Raw genomic sequence first — 24,112 nt, forward strand, 5'->3', positions numbered from 1 at the left:
ACTAAGTTGGACACCACAGATAACTAACTTCCTTTCCAGAGGAGAGTTGGAAAGAGAAAGTGACTTCATTTCTTGAAGGTTAACTTTCTTGATTTACATGCATTCTAGAAACTGGTGGGAGTCACAATATCTTTCAGTCCAGTGGGTACTGGGTGTCTTGACATATGTCTACTTTGTAAGTATACTCGGAGAGGCTCACAATAAATATTAACTAAATAGCATTTAGTATAGAAGTTAAAAGTATACTCTTTGAAATTTGAGTAAGAGGCAGAAATATTTAAATTTAAACAGATCATGATACTCACACCCTTCTGGAGCACTGAGAGAGAAGTTAATGGACGCTGTCTTCTAAATACAGAAATAAAGTATAGTTCTTGGACCTTCATTCTTGATATAAGGTTAACTCATTACAGCTTACCAAGAAATTATTGACAAGTGGGTAGGGTTTAAGTGTCCAAAACTCTAATTCTTACAGAAAATCATTTTCTGAAGGCACAAAAGTGTTGCTTGAAAGAAATGTAAATTTTTAGTGCATTAAATTGAGGTTTTCATCCTCACTCAAAAAAGAGGATGCCAAGTATCTCAAAGGGAGGTCTTTATCCTTAAAAGGATAAAAAGGAATTATCAACTACATGTTACAAGTATAAGAATTTGCTAACACAAAAGCAATGACACGCTTCCTATAAATCTTTGTTTTGCAGTTTTCATTTCTAACTGGCAAAATTCCAATGAAATTTGTCAAAATGGTCCAAGTCTTCCCAGCTTTAGCCAATTTCCCAGAGGACTCAACCACAGCAGTGATGTCAGCCTTTAGCTATATAAAAATAAGCACGTATCTTGACCCCAGAACTCCAGAAAAAATCAGAACACAAAGAGAAAGTGGACTTGGATTTTTAATTTTTTTTAAAGATTATCTCTATATATATATATGTATTAATAAAAAGTGCAAAGAATAGACCTTCATGTTTAAATTATACTCTAAAATAAAATATATATTTCCATTAGCTGCAGGAGACAACTGGCAAGTAAAGAGCCTGAGAGAACCCAGTCCCTCTCCATCACTACAATGGACATATTATAGTAAAGGAAGCACCTATGAAAAATAGAGTGTTTGCAACACATCTGGTAACACAGCTTCTGGGGGTACTGGAAAGCAGTTTGTTTTGCGTTTTCAATCTAACATGAAATGAAGGGAAAAATCAAATTCATAAACAGAAATGACATTGCTTAGAACAATCTATTATTTTGTATTCCTGTTTTATGTGCCCTAGAGCCCAGCACTTGCCATGGAGCAAGTCATGCTCACACATGCATTAGGAAGAGCCATCAGCAGCGTGCCTCGAATGGGGGTCAGTTCCTTGTGCAATCAGTGTTCTCTGGTCTGGACACTGCTGACTTAGCAACAGAGCTGAAACATCTGGTGAGGTCTGAACTTGCATTTCTTTAAGTGAACGAAGTTTTAGGACATAGCATTGTAACATGTGGCTCTGTTACACATAGCTCATGTTTTGGGCTTCTTTTCACCTAAAGGTCTTCAAGAAACAAGGTGTTGTAGGATATCTGCTGCTTTCTTATGTGTTTATGGACATGGTGGCAATAGGTTGCAGAAACAATAGAAACTTTTAATAATAATAATCATCATAATCATAAAAGACACAGGACTCTAAACTTTTTTTCCCCTCCTTTAAAGCAATCTGAGATATTTCAACAATTCCATTTCAAAAGCTGATTTCTGTTGTGGCTTCGACAGCTACATGTGGGCACAGAGGATCCCTTGGTTTTGATCTGGCTTTCTTCTATTACTCCTTTCCTTTTTCTCCACTGAAAAGAATTTTTATTTTAGAAAAGATATGTTCTATACACTGTGCCTGCAGCAACATATCTGTAATACTGGCTATGCAGCATCTTGCCTTATAAATGCCAATAATAGGCTCTCGCTGTATGTGGATGAAGTCAATATTAAAACACAGAGAAGTTGCGGCCATCCATTATGCATAACTTTTAGACTCAAAGGTCCATGGTCTCATGTCTCCTTCTTTTTGGCCTGTTACAAAAATAATTTGGGTTACAAGTGTCTACACAGCACCAATTTTATTTCAAAAGCAGCATCTTTACTTAGCCGCCCAAATAAATCTACAAGTACACATGCTCAAATAGCTTTTCTCTTTTACTTCTGTTCTGTAGCTCTAAAAGACCGGTAATTGCATTAGACTTTGTCTCAATCAAAAATTGTTCAGCAATTATTAAAACCATCAATTACAATGCCCTAAAAATACCCACATCCACTGAATTTGATGAGATGTTCCCCTGACATGCAACTGTATAAGAGAGGAATTATCCTGCAGTTGATGGACACTGTGTTCTGTCATAACAGAAGGAACAGGTCTCTAATAGTAAAAAAGCATCTCATAAAACTTCGTCATATATAAAATATCTTATTAATTGTGACCATTCCACTTATGATTAAAGCACAACCCAAGTGTTTGCTCTGCCTTCTGCTGCGGGACAATCAGGGGTCATACTACCTCAAAAAATAAGAGTGCATCTGTTTCCCAGGCTGACAAAAGGGACAGGCTCAATTACACAGTTTCTCTCTCAAACTCGTCTGCACTCAAGCGCACATACACAAAGCACCCACAGTTTTTATCTTCATGACACTGTTTCCACACTTTTTTCCAACTTCCAAAAATCTGTCCAGAAAATGTGATTGCAAAATAATTATTCTTGTCTCTACCCAGCCTGGATCTCCGTTGCTCATTCTTAGGATTTTGAAAGATCAAGTCTGCAGTAGAAGGAGATCAGGCTTCATTCATCTTTCTCAAACCCTTTGGTTTCCACCTTTAATGTTACAGTGAATGTAGACTTGACTCAGTAAGCCTGGGTCAAAGGCTTTACAGATACTGAACCTGAAGTGCATTAAGAGAATAAACATCTGCTGTTATGGCATAGGAAAAATTTAAAAATAGCAATAATAATCACAACTCTGCAGAAGTGAAGAATTTACAAGAGTTATCTAAAAATTTCGTTACGAAATTAAAGAATTTTGTAGGAGCGGTGGAATCCTATAACAAAGGTCAAAAGGTCAAATGCAATCAGATAATGATTACATTCTTGGAAAAAATACTTCATGTGCACATCGCCTGCCCTTAGCGATGCCAAGTCTTCCCCGAGTCTCCCATCTGTAAACATGGCGGACCAAGAAAGACGCCTGTCACAGGAAGGGGTTAACCTGATTAACGAAGGACTACAAGAATAAATGCAAAGATTTCAGGGCAGGTGAGGAACTGGCTTTTAAAGAAAAGTGCTTTAAATATGCTTCTGCAAAAAATATGACTTGGAGGCAATTCTGAAGTTTTGACACTTAGACTTTACTCATAGATTAGGCAGAGTTGTTCTTCGGGAGGGGCAGCTAAGCTGAAACGTAAAACAAAAAGAACTGTCCAATTATGACATCACAGAATCCCAGGGAAGAACCGGGAATCAGAACTCCCTTTGATTAAGCTTTCCCACTTGTAATGCAAAGTGCAAGAGCCGGGGCTTCAAATGAGGACACGGGCAGGAAGGTCACAACACGCTTTCTCCTGGATGGCTGGACTTCTCTCCCACTCTACTCCCTCACACGCACCAAGAACAGTCAGCTCGCTAACTCCCCACTCTCCAGGCACGTGTATCCTTTACTCTCCTGGGTCCCTCAGAAAGTCAGGCCTCTAGTCCCAATGGTTTAGAGTAATGAGAAAGACCGCTAGAGATGAGGAAATACATCGGACAAGCAAGGATAAAAGAACTGGGGCACGTGACACGTTTTGGATCACGGAAGTGGGGGTGGGCATCAGGTGTGCAGGACGCAGACACGGGCCTGGGCACGTACAGAGGGGCTAGGCTGCCCAGCCTGTGCTGCCAGGGCAGCAGCGAGTCTTCCCGGGGTTTTAACTCTCTGTCGGCTCCTCTTCAAGATCCTAACAGAGTTCCAGGTTCTTACGGAATACCTGAGTTCAGAATCAGGTTGAAAATGCTTAAAGCACTACAATTACTTCAAAAGGGAGAAATGAAGAAAAAACTGCCCACACTGAGAAATGAGAAGTGACTTATGGGCAGGATAAAACCATCAGGGGAACACATGCTGACATGAGTCAAAATGAAAAACTGATCCGCAACAGGAAAGGAGGGAGAGAGGGAGGGACAACGCAAGAACTGGGGGAGAGAAGTGCTGGCCCTTCCTTTCAAGATCCCTGCTCCCGATTTAAATCCCACAAGTTGCCCTTCTGAGGGGGGACACACTGCTCACGCTATCTTCACAAATATACCTAAATGGTGGTGACAACCAAGCGGTAGACACAGCCCAGTGAACACAGTAAGAAGTCGGTGATTTCTTGGTCATCTTTCATGAGGGAGGGCACATGGACTGGAGACGTGGCCAATTCTGCTGGCTGAGCTGAAGAAATCTGTGGTAGAAAATACCAAAAACAGCCCCCTACCCATCCTAGAGGGAAAAAAAATATACAAAACCCCCTGAAACCTAAACAAAACAAAACAAAAACAACTTTCTCCCTCCTAAAGGAAACCACATTGGAAACAAATGCCCTGCAAGAAGTCCTTATGTATGTGTTTTTTACAAGGCTGGTCGAGGTTATTTTGTTTTGGATTCCACATAAATTTTATCTCCATCCCTAATGCCAAAAGAATGCAGTGCCCGAGAGCTGTACTTCATTTCCTCTGGGCCAAAGGGTGCTTCATGGTCAAAATAGTAGAGAAGCATGTTGCTTGTGGGTAACTGCACTAGAGTTTTTAATTGTTTCTTTAGTTCTGCAACTGTTTGGTCCAGACGAATGCTCATTTCTTCCACCTGATCGTTAAAGTGGACTTCTACTTTCGCACTGCTCTGGGGTCTTAGGTCCACTTCTGCCAAAGGCTCCAACTTCCCATATTTTGTAATCAGTTCATGATACCTAGAAGGATAAAAAAACAGTGTCAGCTTAAGCCACTAGCACATGAACTACGAACTTCTTCAGAACTTCAGTAAATGACACTGCTACAGCCCTATCCTAATATCATCTCCATCTATTTGCCTGATGAACTATTTGTGTATCTGTGATCTTATACAGTTGCCCTTTTGAGGCCACAATAAAACCACATTCTTGTGGATAGGAGAAGAGTTTGTCCTAAAGATGGTCACCATGCCTGCTGTTAATCATTACAGAAGAATAGACTTAGGGAGGAAAGGAGAACCTAGAAAAGTAGACACCACAGGATTAGAGAGAGAAGTCTAATCACTCTGTAGAACTTGCTTTCTTGGGTGTCATCATCAAGGGCATATATCTAAGCACATGTTCCTTGGTGACAGATGGGAAGATGGAGGGAAGATGGCCAGTTTCTGACCATCAGAGAAGACAACTTACAAACAACAACAAAAAATCTAGTTGTATGTGAGCTGTTAATCCAGCTTTTTCAGTGATGCTTTATTTGAATGTTCCAGTGTAGTCTCACTGGCTATAATATAAGGTCTCTGTAGAAGAGTCAAGAATACAGTCTTGTGGGTGCCTCAGTGGCTCAGTCTGTTGAGTGTCCGACTCTTGATTTCTGCTCAGGTCATGATCTCAGGGCCATTAGATCGAGCCCCCTGTCAGGCTCCATGCTAGGTGGGGAAGGCTGCTTGAGATTCCTTTTCCCCTTCTCCCTCTGCCTCCCCGCCCCCCCCAAATAAATAAATAAATCTTAAAAAAAAAGAATACAATCTTGTGAAAAAGTGGTAAACGGCAAACAAGGAATACAAGTTCCTTGATCAAGGCAGGAATAAAGAGCAGAAGATACTAAGAGGAAAGTGAGTTATAGAGGTGAAACGAGGGCCCATAAGGTCAAATTTCCCATGTGGAAAATCCTGTCTCCACTGCCAGCCTTGGAAGATCTAGGTCTGATTTTACCAAGAAAGCTGAGCAATTTTCTACAAATCAGAGAAGGAAAAAATGATGAGAAGACCTGATATCAGCTTTATTATAACCAAGAAATCCTGAGGTTAATTCAGGATCAGAATACAATGGTCATGTAAGATTATTCCCCCACCCTACTTTTGGCTTTAACTCAGTTAAATCAGTGTTAAAAGTTTGGTAGGAATATTAAAGATGGAGTAAGACATGTGTGGGTAAGGACGGAGGTAATTGTTTTCATTAAAGGGAGTAACAGGATATGGTAAAATGGTCCTGGCTTTGGAGTCAGAAGATCTGACTTCAGAGTCTTGACTCCATCTTAAAATTAGCTTTGTGACTCATCAAATCAATCTCTTCGTATCTCAGTTTCCTCATTAGTAAAACTGGGATTAAAAAGTCTGCCCTTCCTACCTTATAAAACAGTCAAGAGAATTATATAACATAATAGATGAATAAGTATTTTGTAAATTCTAAGTCTGTATACAAATAAAAAATAAACATTACACTCCTATTCTGGAATTTACATTATTAAAATACACATACCCCTTTAGAAGATAAATGATTGAAATCTACTTAGAACTTCTTTGAAAAGATGGTGCTATGATAAAACAGATTACAGAATCTTCTTCTCCCAGAACTTGTGTCAAAAACAGTATTTTTTAAAGGGTAAAAATGTTACCAGCAACAATTAACAAAAGAAGAGAGGGAATAACCTTATTATGATAGGCTTTATTTAAAAGGAACCAGAAGCTGTGTACTATGTGGTTCTGCTAAGCAAAGATCCTAACCCCCAGAATCCACTATAGAGGAAGAAGATAAAGAGCAAATTCCTGAGTGTGTTAACACTTCCTAATTTAGAGAAAATTGGGCTGAAGGGCTAAGGAGTAAGCCAGGAGAAAGCCTGAGGAAACTAGGGGACTAGAAGCCTCTATGTCCCAATACCAGTATGTCAGGATCTTAGCAAAGGTGAACAAAACAAAACAAGCCCAAAAAGCAAAACCACCAGGACTTGAAATTTCCCAAACTGAAAGAGTGAAATGATTCAAACTCTAAGGGTACCTTTCCCTACCCCTATCTCCTACTATATGCCTTCAAACAAGTGAAACTAGGCTATGATAATTTCACAAAATCTTAGAAAAGACAGCAGGGGTCAAATAGAAGGTGAACCCAACTCCAGAGATGTTTTCCCTTCAGACTACAGAAAAGTCGAATTGTAATACCCCAGCTCTCAAACTCTGCCTCAGAGGGACAAAAGAAACAATGGTGAAGGGGTCAAGGAGAGTTTACTTATACTATGTTTCAGTAAAGAGATGGTCTGGAGAGAGGTGCCCACTTTTAAGCATAAGCAGGAGACAAAATGGCAACTAAACACATAACCGCAGCAAAAGGAATAAAAGAAAGAAACACACAGTAAGTAAAATGCAGAGGCAGAACTCAAACTGAAAGAAAAAATAATTGAAGGCGGGCGGTCCAGAACTTATTAAGTGCATGACTTTAATAAAACAAGAGCTCAAAGACAAATGATAAACAGAAGGAGATGAAAAGACAGATCGCAGATGAAACAAGTTGAGGAACACAACAATGCCACTGCCGACCAAATAAATGAATTAGAAAGTGGGACCCAGGAATAGTATACCTCGCCAAGTTTTGTTCAGAAAGAAATTTAAAAGCCAACTATTCTGAAACAAGAAGAACTTAGGGAATAGGGTACCCATGCTTCCTTCTGAAAAAGAAAAACTCTGCTCAACAATGAGATTAAAACTAGTGATAAGCCCTAAATCTATTTAAATATAAAACTAAAACTTACCATAATCATTATATAATTCTAGACTTATTTATATTTGGCACTATGGCCAACTGAATTAATAACAGATTTGTACACAAAATTATGGTCCACAGGCAGAAACTGGCCTACTTGCTACAACTGGCCAAGTCCATCTACAAATTAAATGACCTATAAATTAGGACACCAAGGTCCCATAGTTTTCTCAAATTGACACATCCAGAAATAATTCATTGTCACTCCCCAACCATCTCTTCCGGTCTTTCTTATGTCAGTAAATGGCACCAGGAATGACTGACTCATCCTAGCCTGTAGCTGGACAGTCATCCTGATTCCTTCCTATCTCTCTTCTCTGCCTCTCTGATCCAATCAATTGCCATGTGCTAACAATTTGATTCCCAAATATTTCCTGAATCTATGTGCACCTCTCTTGCCCACTTGTAATCTTGTAAATTCAAGCCACTGTCATTAATAACCTGGAGTGCTAGAACATTCTGTGGATGAGCTTCCTCGGGATCTGTTCTAGCCTCCTCTGGGATGCCTTCCTCCCATACTGCCAAGACTGGGAAGGTAAAAACGGTATTTTCCACACTCATTTGCAGGTGAGATTTGGCTTCTATCAGTTACATTCAGCAGCCCTGGGGACAGATATAATGGATCTAGCAGATGGTGTGGGCACGGTTTGGGTATAGGCTCCCCAATTACCAAACTGCAGTTCAAACACTGTGTTCCTGGAGTTAAGACCCCTGGCAGCAGTTTGCTGAGCCCCCAGATCACAGCTAAGCTGGTGTGATCCAGCACCAGGGACAGCAGCTTCATGAACGTCTCCTTATCTGAGCCTACCAGAGGCAGCAGTGCCATTGGTGGGCCGGTTCTGTGGTAACATTTTAAGGCAATCCTAGCGACACAGCCCTCCCAAAATTTTTTGTTAAGCACCTACTCCCTGTATTAAATTCCTTTCTTCTTAACATAGCTAGCATGACTTCTGTTATCTATAACCAAATCCCAAATGATACTCCTTCCAAAGGTTTCCCATAACTTTAGGGTGGCCCCACACTGACCCTTGTCTACATTATAGCCAAAGTGACTGTTATAAAACACAAATGTGACCACATCACTCCTCTACTCAAAATCACACAAAGCCCATCAGAATAAAGCCTGAACTCTTTATCATGATTGTGGAAGGCAGAATTTTGGCCCCCACAATCTTCATCCCCGGTGCTATTCTCAAGATTATATTATATTGCACTGTTGACCTTAAGATAGGGAGATTCATTGAATGGGACTAATCTAATCATACCAACTGTTAAAAGCAGAGAAGCTTCTCCAGGCAGCAGCAGAAGAGGAAGTCAGAGAGATTCTAAGCATGAGAGAACTTGCTACATCATTGCTGGCTTGAAGATGAAGGTGGCCACATGGAAAGCAGGAGAAAGTACAGAATTCTCCCACCATCCTGAATGAGCCTGCAAGGTGATTCTTCACCAGAGCCTTCAATAATGAACACAGCCCTGCTAACCCCTTGATTTTGGCCTTGTGGGACCCTTAGTAGAGAACCCAGTTAAGCCACATTGTGCCCATACTTCTGACCCACAGAAACCATGACATAATAAGTACGTATTGTTTTAAACCACTAAGTTTAGGGTAATTTGTTATAGCAGCAATAGAAAACTAAGTGACCTATAAAAGGCCCTTCATTATTTGGTTCCTTCATAACTTTCCATCCTTATTTTGTACCATAAACATTACCACTTCTGCACCTGCCTTTCCACTTGTTTAAATCTTAAAATCAATGTTTATTTATTAATTTGCCGGTAAAGCCAATAGACTTTTGTATATGGATAAAAGTTTTGATATGGGCTATAACAAATATTCATTCTTTATTCTATAAAAATGAAGGAAAATATCAGAATTGTGTATCACTATACACACTAAATATGCTCCCTTAAAAGTTACATAAGTAAAAAGTATGACTTTTTTTTTAGAGGGTGGGGAGGGGCAGAGGAACAGGGAGAGAGAGAATCTTAAATAGGCCCGAAAGGGGATTTGATCACACGACCCCAAGATTATGACCTGAGCTAAAGTCAAGAGTTGGACGTTTAACCAGCTGAGCCACCCAGGAGCCCCTAAAAAGCATGAAAGTATGATTTGAAGATAATATGTTTAATCCCCATTTTCTTATTTTGTATTATCTTTAAGCAGGGCAAATCAGTAAATATAAGAAATCATGATTCTACAAAATGCTCAGTAAATTTCAGGAACCAAATTTTTCCTAGTCTTCCAGGTTAGGTATTTTATTCATTATTCAACAGTCTATCCAAGCTGAACTATAGCTGCAAACTTGGTATTATCTGAGCTTTTATCATCAGCCCCAAAGCTACAGTCTTGAGAGGTAAATGGTTTCTGGTGACTAAGTATTCTTTAAAACGAATAATCTTGATTTATATTAATATTCTCAATCAGTACTTCTGATTGAGAATAGAAGTACTGATTAAGAATATTAAACACCATTCCACCATGACCTTCTAACAGAAAATGACCAATCTCAAGAGAAATAAAATTTACTACACACAGCATAAAGACCAACATGACCACAGGAGCAACTGAGAATGATTAACGGAAACCAAACGCGAGGTGCAACCTTGTGAAGACTACCACAGGCAAACTGGCATCGTGCTTTTTTCTTTCTTCCTATTAAAGAAAAACACCCACTGAAAGAACAGCTCCTTCCAATTTTAAGGGTCTTTGAATCACGAGCAGTTAGATAACAGGCTGCTGGTAAAGTGGGGTTGAAGGTGGCACTGACAAAGAGAGGGATGGGGAATGGAGCCAACCTTAGTGGAGTGAGAGTAGCTCTGCTTCCAGGGCACAAAGGCAAGCCCTCACACACGAGGGGCTCCTCACACCAGCCTGATGTGATAAACACGTGAGCAGATTTCAGTAGCACGAGTCAGGCTGGGAGAGGTACGCCCCTTCTTCCTATAGCCCATTTTCATTCTTGATTCTTGAGATACCTGAGAGCATTTCCTCAATCACAATTCAGTCACAGGTCTATGACTCTAGAATAAATGAAGACTTGACACAATACTTAGACTGCATTTCTTACCATAAATCTTAGTCTGAGGGTGAATTTAGAATAAAACCTAAAACTCAAAGATGGATGGAGACAAAAGGTTAACTCATTCTCAGTTCTGAATAGCCTTATAAACTAAATAATACAAACAGTAAATATTTTATATAATATTTAGGAAGTTAGAGAACTAAAGTAAGCTTAGACCAGGGGCTTTTAAGCAACAGAAAGCTTCCACATTTGGACTTCCAGTTTCCATTTCCATAAATGTATGTATAGCTACAATCTCAAGGAACATCCTAGAGAAAAATGATGGGATTTGCATTGTATGCAGGTGCCTAGACCGCAGTGGAACAGTAAGTATCTAGCCCTTACAACTGCCTAGAGGTATACTCAAATGTGGCCTATATAGTAGTCATAAGCTAACAATTCTGTTAATATATTGTTCCTCAAATGCAGACCCATATTGAACCAACTGGAGTCTTTATTTTAAAAAAGACCATCTTACTCCAAAATAAATACCTAATACATACATCTCTCTCTTTAAGAAATGTGACAAATAAAACATGAAAAATCTCTGATGGTTCATTTGTTTTGGTTGAACCAAATCACTTAAGTATAACTAGAAGAAAAACATTCATTTAGTTTACTTCATTTCCCAAGGCATTATGAAGGACTAAAAATATTTTCCACACATCTGATTGCTGTTATTTAATCTCTCTTGTTATGGTATGCTTCCTCTCATTTTGATATGGTGTCATATCGTGGCATATCAAAGAAATCTCCTTAACATTTTACAACTGGGCTTTCACATACCACTGAAACAGTTTTCTCAAGGTCACCAATATACTACTTACTAGAACACATAAACATCACATCTTAGACACAGAAAGGACCTTAGAGATCATCTATTACATATTTTACAGATGTAGTAATTGGGGCCAGTTTGTTAACCCAAAGTCTAGTAGCTGGTGAGTAGAGGGTGGAAGGCTCTCAGACCATTGTTCTGTCTTGGTTCTCATCACTTCAGTGGTTTGCTAGAGTAATGAATACTGTTCTAGAAATTCTCTTCTCCTTTCCACATTTCAAATGCCCCTTTTCAATCTCTCTTTATGGGTTCTCATTCCTCTTTTGACCATCTACACTTGGGTAGTTCTCAAGATTCCTTCCTGGATTCTCCTTCCTTTTCTCTTTATAATCTTCCATCACAGATCTCATTCTCTTACTTAGCTTAAGCCATAGATATTTTCCCACTTGTCTTCTTCAAGCTTCTGTATTTCACCTACCTCCAGGAATATTTATTCTCACATTTCATACATAGCAAAGTATCTTGAATTGAACTTGGTACTTTTCATATAGTATTTCATCAAGGCTTAAGTCATAGAATTTGTTTCAACTCACTATTTCTTAAACTCAAGTGCTGTCAAAATTACCTCGTGAATGGATAAACAGAATGGATAATTGAATACTATACAGCAGTTAAAAGGATTATTTTGATCAATATTTATCAGTATGATTAGGATTTTGATCAAAATGACTCCATAAATTCACATTTTAATACACTTCTGCTCCAAACATAGAGTAAAATGGATAAAATATGAAAGGTTGAATCCCAAGAAGAAGACATAGCACAGGCTCAAAAATAATAGGTATTTCTATGGACCAGACACAGAAAAGAAATACAAAGCATACAACTAACCACAGAACCAATGGACTCTAAATCCAAAGCAGGCAATGGCAGTCAGGAGCTAAAGTCCTGTTAGGCAAAGGAGATTAAAAGATTAAAAGAGTCAGTTTCACTGCGTGAAGCAGGGGTAGGGCTGGAGGGATGTGAGGCTGGACATAAAATAAGAATGCAAAAAACTGCTGCAGATCCACTGCCTAGGGCTACCTCTTTAGAGCAAAGAATCTAGATAAAAGAAGGAAAAAGATAGCTCTACCACCAGGAATTGCATTAAATCACCTGCTGCTTAGGTGGCTAGATATGTACTAACGGCAATTACTGTGTGACAGGAGTCTGGGGAGCTAGTTAGAGACAATTGCAAAGTCATTAGATAGGGAGAGGCAAATTCGAACAGGAAGTGTGTATGTACCTAACAACACAGCTCTAGATGTATGTATGTACCTAGCAATCTTCAGTGTGTATGTACCTAACAACACAGCTTCAAGATAATGAAGCAAAAACTGACAGAGCTGAAAGTAAAAATAAATCCGTAATTACAGCTGAAGACTACAACACTCCTTTCTCAATAATTGATAGAACAAGCAGACAAAATACTGTTAACAATATAAAAGACCTGAATTCTACTAAAAACTTGACCTGACATTTATAAAACACACTTCTCAACAACATTAGAACACACATTTATTTCTAGTATGTATGGAGTATTGACCAAAACAGACCATATTCTAGGCTGAAAACATACCTCAATAGGCTTAAAAGAATTAAGATAATACAAAGTATGTTATCTTACTATGATGAAACTAAACTAGAAATCATTAACAGAAAGATAGTTGGAAAATCCCCAAGTACTTGGAAAATATACAACACACCTGTAAATAACCTATAATAGGTCAAAGAGAAAGTCACAAGGGAAATTAGAAAATAATTCCGAATTCAATGAAAATGAAAATACAATATACAAGAAAGTATAGAATGTAACTAATGCAGTGCTCAGAAGGAAATTTATATAATTAAATGTTTATAAGAGAAAGAAGGAAGGTCTCAAGACAATGATCTAAGCTTCTACCTTAAGAAGCTAGAGAAAGATCAAATTTAACCCAAAGCAAGAAAACAAGAACTAGTAAAGATATGAGTAGAAATCAGTGAAATAGGATGCAGAAAAAAATAGAAAACCAATGAAACCCAAATCTGGATTTTTAAAAGATTTTATGTACTTATTTAGAGAGAGAGAGAATGCACACAAGCAGCAGGGAGGAGCAGAGCGAGAAGGAGAGAGAATCCTCAGCAGACTCCACACGGAACCTGATCCAGGCTCGATCTCATGACCCTGAGATCATGACCTGAATCAAAATCAAGAGTTGGATGCTTAAGTGACTGAGCCACCTAGGTGCCCCCAAATCTGGATCTTAAGGTGAGCAAATTTGATAAATCTCTAGCCAAACTGATCAAGAAAAGAAGATACTAATATCAGAATTGAACACAGGGACAACACTACAGACCCTATAGACATTAAAGGTTTATAATAAGTGAATATTATGAACAACTTTATGCCCATAAATTCAATAACTAAGATGAAATGGATGAATTCCTGCAAAGACACAAACTACCAAAGCTCATTCAAAAGGAACAGGTAACTTGAATCATCATATCTATTAAATAAATTTAATCATAATTAAAACTTCCAGCAAAGAAAATACCAGGTACAGATGGCTTCACCAACAAAATTCTACAAAATATTTAAGAAAGAATATTAACACTACAAAAATTTTTTTAGAAAAGAGGAGCAAAAACTCACAAATTCATTTTATGAGGCCAGTACTATCCCAATATTAAAATGAGAAAGACATTGCAAGAAAAGAAAATTACAAATCAATATGCCTCATGAACAGATGCAAAAATCATCAAAATATTAGCAAATGAAATCCACCAATGTATAAAGAAGATAATACATTATAACCAACTGAGATTTACCCTGGAAATTTAAGGCTGCTTAAACATTAAAGAAAAATCAGCCAATATAATTCACTATATTGACACATTAAATGAGAAAAACTGTATAAATTTTCAACAGATGCAGAAAAAGAACAAGAAAGGTAAAAAATAAAAATTTTAAAAGTCATACGGATTGGAAAAGAAAAGAAAACATACACCGTGCCTCACAGACAATATGACTGTCTTCAATAAATCTACAAAAGAACTACTCAAACTAATAAGTTTTTAGCAAGGTTGCAGTATACAAGGTCAATATACAAAAATCCAATGTATTTCTACATCTAGCAATGAATAATTGAAAATTGAAATTTTAAAAATGTACTATTTATAACAGAACTAAGATATATGAAATCCTTAAGTATAAGTTTAACAAAATATGAGCAGGATCTATATGTGGAAAAAATACAAAACACCAATTTCTGAAAGAAATCAAGTAAGAAATAAATGGAGAGATCTACTGGTCATGAATAGGAAGACTCAATATTATTAAGATGTCAGTCCTACTCAAATTGTCCTGCAGATTCCACACAACAACAATCAAAATCCCTGTAGATTTTTTTCTATAATTCAACAAGCTTATCTTAATATTTATATTAAAAGGCAAAGGAACTAAAATAGCCAAAATAACTCTGAAAAGAAGATCAAAGTTGGAGGACCTACACAATCTGAATTTCAAAACTTACTATAAAGTGACAGGAATCAAGACAATGTGATACTGGCAAAAAGGACAGACACATAGATCAATGGAAAAGAACACAGAATCCAGAAATAGTCTACCTATATGGTTAACTGATTTTCAACAAAAGTGTAAAATCAATTCAAGAAAGGATAGTCTTATCAATAAATACTGCTAGACCAATTGACACTAATATGCCAAAGTTAAAACAAAACACAAAAACTCATGCACTACACTATATACAAAAATTAACTCAAATGAATCAAAAGCTTAAATGGCAAACTTAAAACTATAAAATGTCTAGAAAACATACATGAAAATCTCTGTGATCTTGTGTTAGTCAAAAATTTCCTAGATATCACACCAAAAGCATGATCCATAAAGGAAAAAAACCAGTAAGTTCAATGTCATCACAATTTAAAACTTCTGCTTTTGAAAGAAACTGTTGAAAGAATGAAAATGACAGGCCAGACAGAGAAAAAATTTACAAAACACGTATCTGGGAAGCAATATATATCTGCAGTATATAAAGAACTCTCAAAAGCCAGTCATGAGAAAACAACCTACTACAAAAATGGGCAAAAGATTTTAACAAACATTTCACCAAAGAAGGAATTTGGATGGCAAAAAAAAGCTCATAAGAATATGTTCAACATTAATAGTCATCAGGGAAATGCAAATTAAAACCACAATGAGATACCACTACACATCTATTAGAATGGCTAGAATTTAAGAAATGAAACTAAACAAACAAAAAACAGAACAAAAACAAAACAGAAACAAAAAACGGAAAATACCAAGTACTGATGAGGATGTGGAGCAATAGGAACTTTCGCACGTTGCTGGGGGGAAAGCAAAATGGTGTACCACTTTGGAAAACAGCTTGGCAAATTAAACATACACTTTCAATGTGACTCAGCAGTTCCAGTTCTTGGTATTTACCCAAGAGAAATAAGAACTAATAGTCACACAGAAACCTATGACTGTTTATCACAGCTTTCTTCATAAATTGTAAAAAAAAAAAAAAGAAAGAAAGAAAGAAAAGAGGAAACACTTCAAATGTACTTCAGCTGATGAATGGCTAAACTGTTTTACATCTATATAAAAGAATACTACTGGGGTGCCTGGCTGGCTCAGTCAGTAGAGCACGTGGCTTTTAATCTCAGGGTCATGAGTTCAAGCCCCACACTGGGCACGGAGCCTACTTAAGAAAAAAAAAAAGAAAGAAAAAAAGAAAAAGTATACTACTGAGGAGTAAAAAGGATCTCAGTAGTGACACACACAAGACAGACGAATATCAAATACATCATGCTAAGTAAAAGAAAGCAGACTCAAAAGGCTGCCTACATCTCTTTTCAGGAAATGATAGAACTATTAGACAGAAAATCAGCAAGAATGGGGAAGATTTGCACAAAACAATCAATCAACAGTATCTAATTGACATATATAGAATTCTACACTCAACAACAGCAGAATACACATTTTTTGAAGTTTATAAAATAATCACCAAGATAGGCCATAAAATTAACTTTAACAAATTAAAAAGAATTGCTATTACCCAGAGTATGTTCTCTGACCATACGGAACCAAAGTAGAAATCAGTAACAGAAAGATAACAATTTAGGAAAATTCCTAAATACTTGGAAATTAAACTTCTAAATAATCCATAGGTCAAAGAGGAAGACTCAAATGAAATAATTTTTTAAGGACAAAGAACTGAATGAAAATTAAAATATAACATATCAAAGCATGTAGGATGCCAGTAGTGCTATGAGTAAAATTTAGAACACTACATGTTTATTAGGAAAGATCTCAAGTCAATAATCTACATTCCTACCTCAGAAACCAGAAAAAGAAGAGCAAATCAAGCAAAAGGAAGGAAATACTAAAGAGAGTGGAAATCAAAATGACATTTTTTTTTAAAAAAAGGAAAACACCACTGAAAACTATAAAACATTGCTGAAAGAAATTAAAGACGAATAAATGAAAAAACATTCCGTGTTCATGGATTAAAATACTTAGTATTATTAAGAAGTTATACTACTCAAAGTAATATACAGATTCAATGCAATCCCTGTCAAAATTTCAACAGCATTTTTTTGCAGAAAAAGAAAAAATCATCCTCAAATTCATATGGAATATCTAAGGACCCTGAATAGCCAAAATAATTTCAAAAAGGAAGAATAAAGTTGGACGAACTCACACACCCTTACTTCAAAACATATTACAAAGCTACAGTAATCAAAACAGTTTGGTACTGGCATTAGGACAGACATATAGACCAATGCAACAGAATAAACAGGCCAGAAATAAAACCACATGTACATGGTCAAATGATCTTCAATAACGGTGCCAAGAGCACTCAATAGAGAAAGGACAGTTTCTTTAACAAACAGTGCATGCAAAAAGTGAAAGTGGACCCTTATTTTAACCCTATACAAAAATTAAGTCAAAATGCACTAAAGACCTAAATATACAACCCAAAACTATAAAACTGCTAGAAGAAAACAGGGGAAAATTTCATTGACATTGGATTTGGCAATGATTTCTTGGCTATTACACCAAAAGCACAGGCAACAAAAGCAAAAATAGACAAATGGGACTACATCAAACTTAAAAATTTGTGCACATCGAAGGATATGATGAGCAGAGCAAAAGCCAACCTACATAATATTGGGAGAAAATATTTGCAAATCATTTATCTGATAAGAGGCTAATATGCAAAATATATAAAGAATCTCTTCGGCTCTGTAACAAAAAATTTAAAAAACTGATTTAAAAATAGCAAAGGACTTGGATAGACATTTTTCCAAAGATGGCATACAAATGGCCAATGAGTATATGAGATGTTCATCATTGTTAGTAATCAAAGAAATACAAATCAAAACAACAATGAAATACCACCTCACACCCATTAGGATGATTACATTAAAAAAAAAAAAAAAGCCCACACACACATATACAAAATAACAAGTTTTAGCTAGTGGAGAAGTTGAAACTATTGTGTACTGTTGGCATGACTGTAAAATGATACAACCACTATGGACATAAATGGTATGGTGGTTCTTCAAAAATTAAAAAGAGAATTACCATAGGATCCAGCAATCCCATTTCTGGGATCCAAAGAATTGAAAAACTGGGTCTTGAAGAGATATCTGAACACCCATGTTCACAGCAGAATTATTCATAATAGCCATGAAGTGGAAGCAACCCAAATGTCTACTGATGAATGAATGGTTAAACAAAATGTGGTCTATACATACAATAAAATACTCAACCTTTTTAAAAAAGTAAATTCTGTCACATGCTACAACATGGATGAACCTCAAGGACATTATGCTAAGTGAAATTAAATCAGTCACAAAAAACAATACTGTATGATTTCATTTATATAAGGTCTCTAGAGTAGTCAAATTCATAGAGACAGAAAGCAGAATAGTAATTGCCAGGTGACTGCAAGGGGTGGGAGGGAATGGACAATGGGGAGGTAATGTTTAATGAGTATGGAGTTTCAGTTTTACAAAATGAAAAATGTTCTGGAGATTTGCTGTACAACAATGTAAATGTATTTAACACTACCAAACTGTGCACTTTAAAATGGTTAAGACAGTAAATTTTATGTTATGTACATTTTACCACAATTAAAAAAAATGGTTAAGATGGTAAATTTTGTTACATGTATTTTACTACAATGAAAATGTAAAAGAATTTTTTAAATGACAAAAAAAAAAAAATTTAACACCAATTGTACACAATCTTTTCCAGAAAACAAAAGAGGAGGAACACTTACCAACTCACTTTAGGAAGCCAGTGCTACCCTGATACTAAAAGCACATAAAATACAGTTTGTTTGTTTGTTTTAAAGAAAAGATTACTACATACTAATATCTCTCATGACCTTAAACACAAAAATCCTCAACAAAGTATTAGCAAACCAAATCAAACAATATATAAAAAGAAACATACACTATGATAAAGAGGAATTTATTCTACATATATAATGCCAGTTCAACATTTGAAAATCAATCAGTATAGCTCCCATATCAATAAGCTAACAAAGAGAAATCATATTAGTTGACAGAAAAATCATTTGAAAAAAATCTGGTATCTATTTATGATAAAAACTCTCAGCATGTTAGAAATAGAGGGGAACTACTTCACCTTGATAAAGAGCATCTAGAAAAATCCATAGCTAACGTTATTCTTAGTGGTAAAAGGCTGAATGCTTTTCCCTAAGATTGGGAGGAAAGCAAGGATGTCCACTCTTACCACTTGTATGCAAGACAGTACTGGAAGTTCTAGCCACTGCAATAAGGCGAAAAAAAGGAAAAAGGTCATACAGATTGGAAAGGCATTAATAGAATTTTTGTATTTGCAAATGACATGAAATACTCAGGCATAAATCTAACGAAAGATTTATAAGACTTGTATGTTGAAAATTACAAAATGCCGATGGGAGAAAATAAAAAGGCCTAAATAAATGAAGAGACATACTGTGTTCATGCATTGGAAGATCCAATATAGTAAATATGTCAATCTTCCCCAAACTGATCTACAGGTTTGATAAAATTCCTATCAAAATCTCAGCAAGATTTTTTGTAGACAGAGACAAACTTAGTCTAAAATTTATATAGAAAGGCAAAGGTCCTGGAATAACTAAAATATTCTTGAAGAATAAAGTGGGAAAAATCATTCTACAGGATATGAAAGCTTATTATATAGCTATAAGACAGTGTGGTACTTGTGGAACAATAGACACATAAATTGGTGGAACAGAATTAAAAAATCCAGATAGATACCCACACAAATATACTCTCCCAATTTTTGTTAAAAGTTGCATAGCAATGCAATGGGGCAAGACAGGCTTTTCAACAAACAGTGCTGGAAAACTGGACAACCAAAGGTCAAAAAAATGAACTTCAGCTTCAACTTTTCATCTTGTACAAAAATTAACTCTAAATGGACTATAGATTTAAATGTACAATGTAAAACTATAAAACTTTTAGGGAAAAGAAAAAACAAGAAAATCTTCAATATCTATGCTTAGGCAAAGAGTTCTTGACACTAAAAACACAATTCATAAAAGGAAAAATTGGTAAACTCATCAAAATTAAAAATTTTTGTGCTATAAAAGCTCATGTGAAAAGACCAAAAAGACAAGCTACATACTAACAGAAAATATTTGCAAACTACATATCCAAAAAGAACTAGCATCTAGAATATATAAACAACTCTCAAACTCAACAGTAAGGAAACAATCCAATAAAAAAATAGGCAAAACCCATAGAGATATTTCACTGGAGGTTTTACAGATACAAATAAGCATATGAAAAGATATTCAAGATCTTTAACCATCAGGGAAATGAAAATTAAAATCATGAGATATTATAAACCTATTAGAATGGCTAAAATATAAAAATACACCAAATGCTAGCAAGAGAATGCTGCAGAGAAACTTGATCACCCATTTATTGCTGGTGGAAATGTACAATAGTACAGCTATTTTAGAAAACTGTATAGTAGTTTCTTATAAAACTAAGTATGCAATTACCACACTGCTCAGCAATTGTACTCCTGGACATTTATCCCGGAGGAATGAGAATTTATGTTCACAAAAAAACCTATACAAGAATATTCATATAATTATGTCATTTGTAATAACTCCAAACCAGAATTGATCCAGATGTTCTTCAGTAAGTAAATGGCTAAATAAACTGTGGTACATACATAACACAAAATACTACTGAGCAATAAAAAGGCATAAACTACTGATACATGCAACAATTTAGCTGAATCTCCGGGGAATTATGCTAAGTGAAAAAAAAAATCCCAAAAGGTTATATACAGTATGATTCCATTTATGTAACATTTTTGAGATGGCAAAATTTTATAAATGATGATAAGATCAATGGTTGCTAGGGAGTAGAGATGGGAGTAGGGGAGCTGGCAGGGATCTGAGTGTGGTTATAAAGGGCAATCTGAGAGATCTTGGTGATGGAACTGTTCACTATCTTGACAACGGTAGTGGATATGTAAACCTACTTATGCAATAAGATGTAGAGAACTAAAATACACACAGAGACACACACATACACACATGTGTACAAGTAAAACTGGGGAAATCAGAATAAGATCCCAGTTGTGATACTGTACTAGAGTTCTGCAAAATTTTACTATTGGGGGAAAGTGGGTAAAGGGTACATAAGATCTGGCTTTACTATTTCTTACAACTGCATGTAAATCTATAATTATCTCAATAAAATTTTCAATTGAAAGAAAAGGTTACATACTATATGATTCCATTTATATGACATTCTGGAAAAGTGAAAACTAGAGGGCAGAAAATAGATCAGTGGTTGCCAGATGATGGAGTCAGGGAGAGTTTTTTGGGTGATAGAATTGCTGTATATTCTGATTGTGTTAATAGTTACATAATTGTAGTTCTGTCAAAACTCAGAAATGTACACTTAAAATTGGTAAAACTTACTCTATGTCAATTATACCTCAATAGCCCTGGTGTTAAACAAAGGATAGTTATAAAAATATAATCATTTAGCAGGATTAATCAAAAAGAGAGAGAGGAGATACATAGAAAGAAATAGAGATATGAGGGCAAATATATAATGAGGGCATTGTAGAATGTTACTGAACATCTGTTAAGTGAAAAAAGTAAGATGTATATTGTTTTGTGACTGTGTACAAAAATTATGCACTGAATAGCAATGGTGACTATAACAAGAAAATGGTGTCAGTAGTTGCCCAGGGACCAAATATCTGAATAGCTGCTAAGGATAAAAGTGGGAATAAGACTTGGTTTATGGTCTACACCATTTCAAAAATTTTTAATTGGGTTCCATGTGGAAGTATTATCTAGTCCAAATGAGAATTAAATAGGATAAAACAATTGAAAAACTTAAACAGCTACTCCCAAATCATAAGAACTTTATGAATGACTGTAAAATTTTTAAAACTAAATGGAACAGTTACTTTAATAGAAAAATAGAAAATTACCAATCCATTCCATTTTATAAAGCTAATTAACCTTCAATAACAAAACCAGAAAGGAACAGTAGAAAATTACAAACCAATACAAAATATGGTTTGTTTCATCTAAATATGAAAATAGATGGAAACATACCAAATAGCATCATAAAATTAAATTCTGCAGTGTTGAAAGGAATGCAAAGATGGTTCATTATCTGAAAAGTGTATCCCTCAAATTCAGATTCACCTATCAAAACAACATGTTCATCTCAATACAGAAAGAACATTCTATAAGAAATCGATACTCATTCATATTAAAAAGAAACTCTTAGAAAAACAGAGGTAGTAACTACCTTAACCTGAAATGAAAGACTGAAAAAACAACAGCAAAAGTCACATTTCATATCAAAATACTTCAAACTGAAACTTTGAAGTAGTCCCTTTAAAGTGAGAAACAAGATAAAGATGACCTCTTTTACTGTTCATTTGTAATATTATACTGGAGGACTGTCTACATAGAAACCCAAAAGAAAGTAAATATTACTTTTTACACAGGCAAGACTGATGGATACGTGATCAACATGCAAAAATACATAACATTCTTATACACCAACATGAAGCAATTAGAAAGCAGTGACAGAAAAAAATGATTTCATTTAAAATAGCAACAAAATGCATAAGATGCCTAGAAACAAAATTTAACAAATATGTGCAAGGCCTTTGAGAGACAATTAGAAACACTGCTGAAGGACATAAAAGATGCTTTGAATTAAATGGGAAGATATCCTATGTTCACAGATAAGAAGACAAAATAGCATCAAGCTGTCAATTCTCCCAAATTAGTCAGTGAATTCAATGCAATCAGAATCCAAATTACAGCAGGATTTTTGTGGTTCTCCTAAAATTCATAGGGAAGAGAGGCTACGATCTCTAAGGTAACTTGAAAAACAATTAGGTGTGGAAACTTACTGAGAATTTATACTCACTACAATTTAGCAATGTAATTTTGCAATTTTGTAATGGTATAGGAATGGACACATACACCAATGGAACAGAACAGGGTGGAGGCAGAACCACACACGCATATAAAAAACAAGATATATGACAGAGGTGGTATTAAAGATCAGTGGTGAATACCAATTATCCATATGGGGGAAAAACCATATGGAGGAGTGAGGGAAAGATGGTGGAGGAGTAGGGGACCCTATTTCAACCAGTCCCCAGAATTGAGCTGGATATCTACCAGACCACTCTGAACACCCACAAAATCAGCCTGAGATATAAGAAGACAGATCTGGATTTCTACAAACAGAATATCGCAGGCGGTTGGTTTCCACGTATGAAGCGGGGAGCTGTGATTCTGTGGGCAGATATCGGAGGATAAACGGAAGGGGGAGGGAGCCCAGCTGCCCAGATCCTACACCACCGGAGAGTGATAGCCTCCCGCGCCGGGGAATGGGCACAGACTCACAGACTGGTAGCGACAGGGAAAGGGCTTTAGGGCAGCCCCCTCACGGAAACCCAGACTGGTGGGGCCACGTGTGCAAACTGGGGGCGGCTAGCGGTTTTAGAAGTACAAAGGGCAGAGACAAGCCCTGACCTGGAGGTGAGGACTGGGAGCACTGCTGAGGGGCACATAACCCAGGATGCTGCAGTTTATAGCAGCACAGACAGAAATGGAGATAGTGTGGCCTGGAGAGCTCACTGAAGAACAGACTGCAATCTCTCTGCTCTGAGGCGGAGGGTTGGAAACGGTCTCTTCTGCACTGACTCTCGGAAGAGATGCAAAGCTGCCAGGGAACGCCGCCAGAGAACAAAAGCCGCCAGAGAACAAAAGCCCCCAAAAACCGGTTTCACTGAGCCCATCCCCCACCACAGGGGGCAGGGCAACTCTGCCCAAACAGGGTTGCCTGAGTAACAGCACGGCAGGCCCCCCTCCCAGAAGACAGGCTGGGAAAACAAGAGGCCAGCAACCCTAAGGTCCCTAGAAAACAGGTGCATCTTG

General features: G+C 36.6%; 1 protein-coding gene across 2 annotated transcripts in view; it reads right to left on the reverse strand.

Annotated features, from left to right (window-relative positions):
- Positions 1–880: 880 nt before the first annotated feature.
- TBCEL (tubulin folding cofactor E like) overlaps positions 881–24,112 on the reverse strand; it is a 75,395-nt gene continuing 52,163 nt past the window's right edge. For both annotated transcript variants that reach the window (XM_006734322.3, XM_081799276.1), the window contains exon 8: positions 881–4,946. In XM_006734322.3, coding sequence (XP_006734385.1) covers positions 4,628–4,946 — 319 coding nt within the window. In that variant the 3' untranslated portion in view covers positions 881–4,627. The remainder of the gene's footprint in view (positions 4,947–24,112) is intronic.

This window comes from Leptonychotes weddellii, chromosome 11 (assembly GCF_054177405.1).
Source record: "Leptonychotes weddellii isolate Sample4059 chromosome 11, ASM5417740v2, whole genome shotgun sequence".
NCBI lineage: Eukaryota > Metazoa > Chordata > Mammalia > Carnivora > Phocidae > Leptonychotes > Leptonychotes weddellii.